The sequence below is a fragment of the Lolium rigidum genome, chromosome 2 (assembly GCF_022539505.1).
Source record: "Lolium rigidum isolate FL_2022 chromosome 2, APGP_CSIRO_Lrig_0.1, whole genome shotgun sequence".
Taxonomy (NCBI): Eukaryota; Viridiplantae; Streptophyta; class Magnoliopsida; order Poales; family Poaceae; genus Lolium; species Lolium rigidum.
Genome location: NC_061509.1, coordinates 49,318,140 through 49,328,263, shown reverse-complemented (window position 1 = coordinate 49,328,263; position 10,124 = coordinate 49,318,140). Strand labels below are relative to the sequence as shown.

Here is a 10,124-nt window from a genome sequence, read left to right as displayed (position 1 = left end):
TTTGGGTATGAACTAGATGAACTTTTGTGGTTATATTGATGAATTGGTGGTGGTTTTGGTGGTTGTGAACAGGTGTTGTCGATGGATTGCACTTTTATGTTGTAATTCTTGCTTTTATAGCAAGGTTGTTACCTTGCTTGGTCGACACATCAGTCCATGTGACTGTGATGTGTGTGTGTTGAGCTGCCTTGTGTGTGAGGAGCTTGGAAGTGAGGGGTTGAGTCAATAGGATTGGGTCGGCCCGGTGATGTTTATCACTATGGTGAAGTTATGTTTTATCTAACGAGCTTGGAATGCCACTTGTTTTGTTGTTTTTAAGTTGATCTTGCACGAGAACACAATGATAGAAGATTAAATGGACAGGTTAAAGGATGGTAGTAGGTAGGTTCTAGTTAGGTGTGTCGAAATTTTGTTTCTATTTGCAAAGAGTTGTAATTTTCCTTTTTATTCATCTTATTCATTTGTTATAATAGTTAAAGAATAATGTAAATACAATGTAATGTGTATATCTATCAATAAAGTTCATATTTGAGCTTTTGTAATGTGTGTGGTAATTTTTTAGTTTGAATTCTGCTTTAATACTTAAGTTTGAATTCAAATTGTTTGTTTGAATATTAAATTCTATATGAAAGTTCAAATTCAAATGATATCTTCAAATGCACAATCCTTTTCTAAATCTACCCCGCGTTTGTCCTAAACCTGAGATGTTATTGCCTTTCCCTCTTAACGGAAACTTCGTCCCGAAGTTACGGTCTTGATACCTGATTAGCTCGGGATAAGATATTCTGAGATCATCTTCCTTTTCCCAAGTTGCTTCTTACTCTAGATGATGTTTCCATTGTACTTTGCAGCACTTTATTGCCTGATTTCTTAACCTCTTTCAGGTTTCTTCCTGTATCGTAGCTGGTTTCTCAATATAGGTTAGGTCGGCTTGAGGTTCTAGTTCTTCATGTGATACTGCTTCATCTGGTACCTTCAGGCATTTCCGGAGTTGAGATACATGGAATACACTATGGGTTGATTTTAACCTCTCGGATAACTCTAGCTCAAAATTTGTTCCTCTATTCTGACTTAGGATTTTGAAAGGTTCAATGTATCTAGGGCTCAATTTCCCTTTAACTCAGAATCTTTTTAACCCTTTCATTAAACTAACATTTAAGTATACCATGTCTCCGATTTCGGGCTCCCACGACCTTCTCTTCTAATGTGCATAGCTCCTTTGTTGGCTTTGGGCTATCTTTAAATGGCCGATGAGATCTGGTGCAAACTCCTTACTTTCTCCTGTTTCAAACCAACATATGGGTTATCTGAATTTTTGTCCATATAACGCCTCAAATGGTGCCATTTGGATACTACTGTGATAATTGTTGTTATACGAAAATCTTGCTAATGGTAGATGATCTTACCACAAGCCTCCAAAGTCTACAGCACAAGCTCTCAACATGTCCTGTAGGATCTGGTTAGTCCTCTCGGCTTGACCTCGGATCTGTGGATGATATGCAGTGCTGAAATCTAACTTGGATCCTAATGCTTCTTGGAGTTGTTTCCAAAATGCTGAAGTAAAGATGGAATCTCTATCTGAGACTATTTTCTTAGATACTTCATGTTTAGTCACTATCTCCTTGACATAGTTGCCTACCAACTTCTCTGAAGTATCCTTTTGGTTAATGATGACGTTGGGATTACAAGTGCAGAGTGTTGTGTCAGCAGAGTATTTTTCCCACAAGGATGTCTCGAGGGTTATATCGAACTCTCGGGGAATGGAGTAAAGAGTTATATCTCCCTCTCTTCTTCTCGCAATCCTGCAAAATAAAATAAAGTCTTGTGTCCCTAAGTCCACCTTGCAGTTGTCAAGCACAAGGTTTCATGTAAGTAAAAGTAAAGTAAAGTAAAGTAGTAACTAGAGTAAAGGAAACTAAACAAGTAAAGTAAACTAAGTAAAAGCGGTAAAGGTTTGTTTGTTTTGGGGTTTTTGTATGCAAATAAGAAGGATAGTTTTTTGTATTTTCGGATTAAAATAGTGTTGCAAATAAAAAGTAAGATAAAAGCAATGGAAGGGTGTTTCTTCTGATTAAAATTGGACCGGGGTTCATGGGTTCACTTGACTATTCTCTCTTTTAAGTTGTAGTGGACAATGACAATTCATCAATGAGATATGAAGAAAATAACTTCAACATGTGTATGATACACATTCATATGAGCATCACGTCCTAACATAGAGATGATGCAACACATCTCTCTTATACTCCACAAGAGACGAAAAACTTCATGCAATCTTGTATCAAGAATTAACAGGGTATAGCCATAAGTACTTTGACATGATATTTGAGTATGAAATATGCTACCTTGAACAAACAAGATTATCACTCGTGAGATGGCAAAAGAAAAGACAAAGCCATAATAGATCACGAATTTGTTGTCACTATTCAATCACTAATACCATGCTATTCCATCTAACACGCACATCACCCCCACCTGTTTCTTCCATACAAGTTGGATCAGAACCAATACTTAAGAATAGGGTACATACTATGCATCTATCAATACACCTTACACAAAGTATAGTTAAATATCATAGCATCATATCATAAAATAAAGATCCACCACATAGGTATTACATATATGACCATAATCATGTTGGGCAGCTCATATGGCACTAAGAACTATGAAGAACATGAGAGAAATAGATCAAGCTACTGCCACAAACTCGTAGTTCAGAGGTGGACTACTCCCCCTTGATCATGACGATGATGAGGAAGACTTTGGAGAAGGTGGAGATACCTCCGGCGGCGGCGGAGTTTCCCCCTCCAATTTTTTCTGCTGTAGCCCCCGTTTTCGTGTTTCTGTGTTCCTGCGGTGCTCTCCTCCAGAAAACCCTCGGGGGCCATATATATAGTGGTTTTCGGTCAAAATACGTCGGTTCGCGAAAGAATCAAGTGATTTGAACGATCGACGGTCAAAAGAGAGGGTGTGGTGAGCCCGCCTTGCATGGGCGCTCCACCTGTGCTCTTTTGGGCATCATGCCCCTCCAGGTGTGCTTCAAAGGCCCATGTTTCTTCTCCTGACGAAAAAATGACCCTCAACAAATCCTTGCTCAATTTGACTCCGTATAGGTCTCTGAAAGTGAAAAATACACAAAACTGGTAATTCATGTTCTGGAGAGCTATAAACCAAATAAATAAAATTATTGGTAAATCCCCATAAATCAATGTAAAACTTGGTATTATCATCATATATGTTGCAAATATGTGGAAATTCATGCTAATAAAGGACAAAGTTCATGTATGCATTTTACATGCATCAACAAGATTAACCTATACTAGCATAAATGTGATAAAACTAACATTAACTTTGGAGTTTATTATATTGCTTCTAAGTAATTATGCAAAGTCTTACAAGGTTCAGAGTAACCAAAATGAACTCATAAAATGATACTCTTACATTTCACAAAACATGCATAATAGTAAATAGCATTGTAAGCAAATAAATGACAAGTATTATAGATCATAAAGCATGATTTGGATGATTATTAGAAGCAATAGAGTTAAGAAAACGGATGCTTGATTGAGAATGGATAAAAGGCTCACCCAAGCTCGGGTATACTTTGGAGTTTTCGGGCAAAGGTCACTCTAGGAACAAACATTCCAACAAGCAAGTGAAGGGGTTTGTTCTCTAACTACGTGGTCATTCCTTTTCTTTCCAAACATTCCAGGCAGCACAGACCAGTAATCTCAATAAAGCACTGAAATGTTGTTTAGCCTGATTAAATCGAGAAGAAACATGAAGGAAACTGTCCCACAGAACCTGAAGCATGTCCAGGGTTCAGAAGCTCCACCGAGTTACTTGAGCGTAGAGATATTGAAAAGGAAAACAGTGGTGAAGATGAAGCAGACGTAGCACAGAACTACAGGTATCCAAAACGAATAACACCAACATCTCTACTACCTGGGTCACTTGAAAAGTTCTATGGTGCATCAGAAAAGAAGCTGCTGCATACCGCGACATCAACCCCTCGGTATTAAACAAATTCAGTTACATCAGGCCAAATAACTTCAACATTTGTTCTAACAGGTACAAAAGACTACTCAGGTGCAGCCATATAATTTTCTGTTCACGCTTGAATCTACAAGGAAAACTGGGCCACTGTTGAGAACATCAACAGTCCTACTGATCCGGCTAACTAGGGATTGCGGGCCCTGTCCACTCAGCTTGACTCGCGAACAACTGGAACGCTGTCATAAACAACCACAGGAGCTGTATTGGTGGATGGGAAGGAGATCCAGATTTTACGGCAATGAGAAAACATCACAGTTGCATTCCGCTGTCAGGTCCATTTGTGCTACCCAACAGGTACTAGATGATTTTGTTCCTGATGTCTTCCAGCTTCTTCAGGATTTCACCTGGAGTTCGGTCGAGCTCATCAGCAATCTTCCTCTGCATGTCAGCTGGGAGGGATGGAAACTGCTCGCACAGATCACCATCAATCACATCCTATAACAAATGACACAATACTTCAGCATGAAACAGAAAATGGCGATCTTAAAACTGCATTTACACTTCATTTGAAAATGAATACATAAAAAAGGCTAGCAAATAACAGATAGATGCTTTATGCTATGATGAAGTGGCAGCATGTTGGTATCACATGAGTGAATAGTGATCCCTGAGCTGGTCCAATAGAAGGCTGTTTCAGGTTTCCTTTTCATAGTTCTTACTTCAAAATTACCAGCAATATTATGATCAATTGTTCATATTATGAGCGAGCCGTTTATACCTGCATATTGGCTGGCATACTACTGAGTTTACAATACTCACTCCGTTCACTATAAGATGTTTTAGATATTTCAATGTGGACTAGGAACGGACCGAAACGAGTGAGAACCTCAACCTACACCTGGGACGCATCTAAGATACATGCATTTTTGAAAAAACCTAAAAGACATCTTATAATAGTGAACGAAGGAAGTATAAAGTTTGCCTGGTTGAAAATGATTATATTGGGATTGATAGTCACAGTTCACCACGCTAAATTTTGTTTCCCCGGAGAAGACGGAGCTAAACTGTATTTACACTTCAGCTCAAAATGACATAATACATCACTTGAAGGGCGAATGGGAAATACAGTTAAAGCCAGCCCACAATATAGCTGTTCTATCCTATGAAGTGGTAACATGTTGGTAAATGTTATATTAGTGACCTTCGAGCGGCACTGCATGGAATTGAAATGGCTGGTTCAGGTTTTCTTCTTGTAGTTCTTGCTGAATAAAATAATCCATACTATGATCAAGGATCTATAATGTGATTCTACAAGCGAACAGTTTATTACTTGCATATCAAGTCGGCAAACTAGCTAATAAAATTTGCCTGTTGAACATGATTATATTCAGAATGGTCAGAATTGACAACTGTAAGTTTGTTCTCACACAATTTGTACAGACTCACAAACACTTCCATTACCAAACAGACTGCTACAGAGACATTTTCATTTATTTTCATGATTATTCTTTAAAGACCAACATAAACATGAATTACTACGAACATACTAATGTGATGACATGATAAACAGAACAAAAAACATAAGTTACCTTGACTGGAAAATAGGCAGATCTGTAGGCCATGTGATCTCTTCCACATAATGGTGGATGCTCCTGGCGGAGATGCATCTCCAAGTGAGAGAAGAAGTCAACATCTTCCCTGGAGGTGAACGCAAGCAGTGCTCCCACACTACCCATTACAGTCCCATAAATAAGACATTCACCTCCTCCAGGTATTAAAGAGGCCTTCTGCAAACATGTCACAACATCACCAACATGAAACTGCACAATCTCCTCCACCTTGTTCGGAGCACCATTTAATTTCCCTTGCTCCCATTTAATCTTGCCTCCGGTTGGATCTTCTTCAATCTCATCTGAGAGATCCTGGGGAAGACGAGCAAAATATATGTTGCCAAACTTGTCAGCTCCTGCCATAGTGTCAAAATCTATGTGATTTGCTGCTGTTAGCCATCTGGGAACACTGTCATCAGCGAAGATATATAGCTGGTTTTCGTCCCGTCTATACTTGCAGTAATGAAATGACTGCATGGAGATGAAGATTGACACACAAAACAATAATTAGAAATAGTCCAAGAAATGAAGTCTGGTATATGACATATTAGGTCTATGTCACGAACTGATTCAGAAATGTCACACATAATTCACAGCATATGGATATTTTACCCGAGAGGGATAACTGAAATCTTTGTTTTGAGAAATTTGGCTAAAAACCCATCAGAACAAAACGGAAAAAAGGCCTACAAGAAGATGGTGTCTATCTACATTATCCATCAAGTATGCCAGATAATCCATCCCGTACCCCTCACTATAGAAACCAGACATAAATCAACCCTATTGGTAAATGAAATATCATGAACTATTGCTGACTATTAACATTGTAGCTAGGTCTGTCGTTTAGATAATAAATATTTTATATTGTGCACAAGTGAAATCAACAGCTTATCTTCTTAGCTACACATAAACACACATAGACAGTGAGAGCATACCTCTTGCATGTCACCAACATAGATCCTATCACGGTAAGTATGAATAGACACTATCGTCCTCGGGAAAAGCTTGTTTTCACATTTTCTGAGCAACTTTCTCTTCCCAAGATCATATAATCTGAGAACTGAACCAACACCTGCAAGCAAACGTCCCTGGAACTGGCACAAAGAAAGAGGCACTTCCTCCACTTGTGTTTTGTGAAGAAGTTCAAGTGATCTCCCTTCATTCACAAACTTGTATATGTGGATGAACCCAGAAGCGAGGCTTCTCTTTGGCCAGAACTGCAATCCTTTGGTAGTACCAACAGCCAGAAGAGTACCATACTCCTTATCATGGAAGTTCACAGTGCAAATACTGACAGCCGCCTCATTGTCCTGCAATTCCAGCAGACAAGTTGTGTCCTTGCTCCTTGGATCAAGAATTCTAATGCAGGAAACCCACTTCTCTGATTCTGCCTTTGGGTAACCATACTGCTCATCAGGAAGCGTGTTACTGTCCTCAGCACCATCTTCTTGACCATCCCCATTCTCCATTTGATCCCCATTACCATTTCCATTTTCCGACACACCGGCAGCCTCAAGGCACTCCCTCTTAGCAGCCTCTCGCTGTTCTGCACTAAATGCACCCTTGTCACTCTCAATGATAGCAAGGTATTTCTTCTTTGGAAGAATCACAAATTTCCTCGGGGTGTAACGCAGAGGGATAGCCGTCTCATTGAATGTCTCTCCAAGACGTTCGATGGTGAAAATACGGAGAGCATCTCCAGCAACAGCAACAACACCTTCTGAGCACTGATCGGAAGAGAATGATGCAGCAGACTCGAGTGTATCGCAAGACAGTGGTGTCAAGAAGAAGTGACCTTGATGTATATAGCCAAGCCAGGGACGGCTGGACAGGCAAAGCATTGCTTGCCGGTGGCTAACTATGCAGGGAAAAAGCTTTGGAGGTCTCAGACCAAGGAAGCGAGACCGTGTGTCTGACAGCTGACCAGTGACCATGTCAACATTAGTTCGGAAAAGGACACCATTTTGCAAACCAGCATTAAGGAAAAGGTTGGCTGGATAATCTGCACCATCCTCACCACCAACTGAAGCCTGTACTTCTAGGAACAGGAGAGACTCCGGTGCAGAGGATACACTCTGTACACTCAGAGGCTGCAAGCAGTCATCTGGGTCGAGGGAGAGTATCCGGATGGTATTATCATAGGAGCCAACTGCGAGAAAACGGGACCTTTGCCTCCCCTCTGGAACCGGCGCAATGGCCAGGCACGCAACATCACCAGACATGTCCTGCTTCTCCACCTCCATGAGCTGACCTGTCATGTCCATCTCAAAATAGATGAGCTCTCCACCACTGAGGGCAATCACCACCTGGAGCCGGTTTGATCCAACCTTAGTGATTGTTTTCTTTCCAGGCGTCCTCCACTCATTGACACGGCCATCCTCCCTAATATGCCTGATTCCGTTCGGGTGGACCTGCATAAGAGAGTCCTCACCAAGGAGCGAAACCGCGAGTGAGTGAGTGGTGTCCAAAAACTGGCTATCACTGACTTCTTCAATGGTCTCACCAATGGAGAGCACAAGTGTAACATTGGCGAAGGACACAACAATGTAGGCGTCAAACATGTCGTTGATGTTCTTCTTGACAGTCCAAACAGCAATTGGTTCAGCAGGAAGCATCGATCTGGCCATCTCGCTGATGGCAAGACCAGGCCTAAGGATGCGCATAGTGGAGCGTGAGCCACGGCCACAAGCTGTGTAAACCTGGGGCGTTTCCTCATCGAATAAATTTGCAATACGCATGTCCATGATTGGCATGAGGCTCTCTATCTCATCAATACGGATGAGGTTCTTGAGCGCCCTGGGATGGAAGAATACTGGCTGGAACCCCTCCTCTGTCTCCATCAGTGTCGCTGAGGAGGACTCGACATCCACATCCCGGCCAATATCACGGAACTGGTAAAGAGCATGATTGCCAAACTCAGAAGCAGCAAAGAGGAAACCTGAGCGCAGCACACAGATAGCAGATGCCACGGGTATGGTGTCAAAATACTTGATCTTGAGCTCAGTAACAACTTCACCGCTGTATTCCAGGTCAACCTTAAAGATATCACCATACTCAGTCTGTATTAAGAAGAAGAAGAGGCTCTTTTGCCTGTGTGTGGCGGCAGCAACTATGAGGACGCCACGCTCAGACGGGAGGTCAACACGGCGTGGAATGACAGCCCGCACCTCCGGGTGGCCCTGGTTCCGGTAGAGGACGAAGTTGTCGCAGCACACGAGAAGTCCGCTCGGCCCATCACCGCCACCAGGCACTGTGACAAGCAGATTAGCACCATTGTCTATCGGCTCGGAGACCTTGCGTGAAACATGATTGAGCCCCAGATCGAGCTCATAGAAGGTGAGGACCTTCTGCGCCTGGGCAGCAGCCTGCCCCGTAGGGTCACGGTCAGAGTCACCGTACTCAAGCTCGATGGCGCCGAAGACGGGGTTGTCGAATCCGCAGTCGAGGGCGGTGAGGGCGAAGGTGAGCGTGTGGGACTTGTGCGCCTCGAGCGGGGAGGAGATGGTGAGGCGGGCGGAGGCGTCGCGGTTGAGGACGTAGACGAGCTTCTGCTTCTCGAGGGCGGCGATGCAGAGCGCGCGGCCCTTGGGGTCGACGGAGAGGAGCTGGCCGGGCACGATGCGGCGGCAGCCGGACTTGCCGAAGGTCTCCTGGTGGACCTTGTCGAAGCGGTTGCGGTCGGGGGAGTACTCGAGGATGACGAGGCGGCCGGAGTCGGAGCCGACGACGAGGTAGTCCTTGGTGGCCCCGGTGAGGCGGAACTGGGCGAGCGAGCGGATGGAGCCGAATACGTCGACGGAGAGGAGCGTGCGGAGGCGGCCCGTCTCCGGGTCCGGGCGGAGGAGGTCGAGCGTGCCGCCGCGGGCCACGGCGATCTCCTGCGTGGAGGACCCGGCGGCGTTGGACTTCTTAGAGTCCCGGCCGCTGAAGCTGCCGATGACGGCGCATACGGCGCCCGTCGGACGCTGCAGCGTGAGGCTGTAGAGGTACATGGCGCCTCCTCCGGCGGCGGCGGCGGCGGCGAAAGAAGGGGCGAGAGATCTAGGGTTTTAGGAGTGGCGGTGAGAGCGGGCCGGGGTGGGAGAAGAGTTGCATTGCATTTGGATATGTGGAGCGTTGGATTGACTTGGACGCACAAGATCACTCGTGGCGGTTTAGGCTCATCCTCCCCCTGTATCATTTGCAATCCGCACCCCAAATTGTCCCACTATTTGCCTTTCACTTTTTTTTTTTGAACAGGTAAGGTCCCGAAGGACCGAGATACTTCATTAATTTAGAGCGGTGGAGGTACAAATTACAGCAAGGACCCTGACAAGTTGGAAAATAATACAACAGTCTGCAGTATTTGCACAAAGGACCCTAGATCTAGAATGAAAAACGTGATCCAGTCCAACTCCATCTCCACGAAGCTCGAGCAGCATCCAGCCATGCTCAACTGCGGCGACACCGGGGACGTGACCACTTGGGTCACCGCAGCGGGAGCCAAGCACGGTGGAGCAAGCAAACCTCCGAAACTGG

The 10,124-nt window shown here is 43.9% G+C and overlaps 1 protein-coding gene across 1 annotated transcript; it reads right to left on the bottom strand.

Moving 5' to 3' along the window:
* Nucleotides 1-3,974: 3,974 nt before the first annotated feature.
* LOC124691718 (spliceosome-associated protein 130 A-like) lies at nt 3,975-9,613 on the bottom strand. Its single transcript, XM_047224991.1, has 3 exons — nt 6,542-9,613; nt 5,586-6,077; nt 3,975-4,491 (listed from the first exon to the last, which is right to left on the bottom strand). Exons 1-3 carry the CDS (start codon nt 9,596-9,598, stop codon nt 4,354-4,356), a joined length of 3,687 nt encoding a protein of 1,228 aa, XP_047080947.1. The 5' UTR covers nt 9,599-9,613; the 3' UTR covers nt 3,975-4,353.
* Nucleotides 9,614-10,124: the final 511 nt, after the last annotated feature.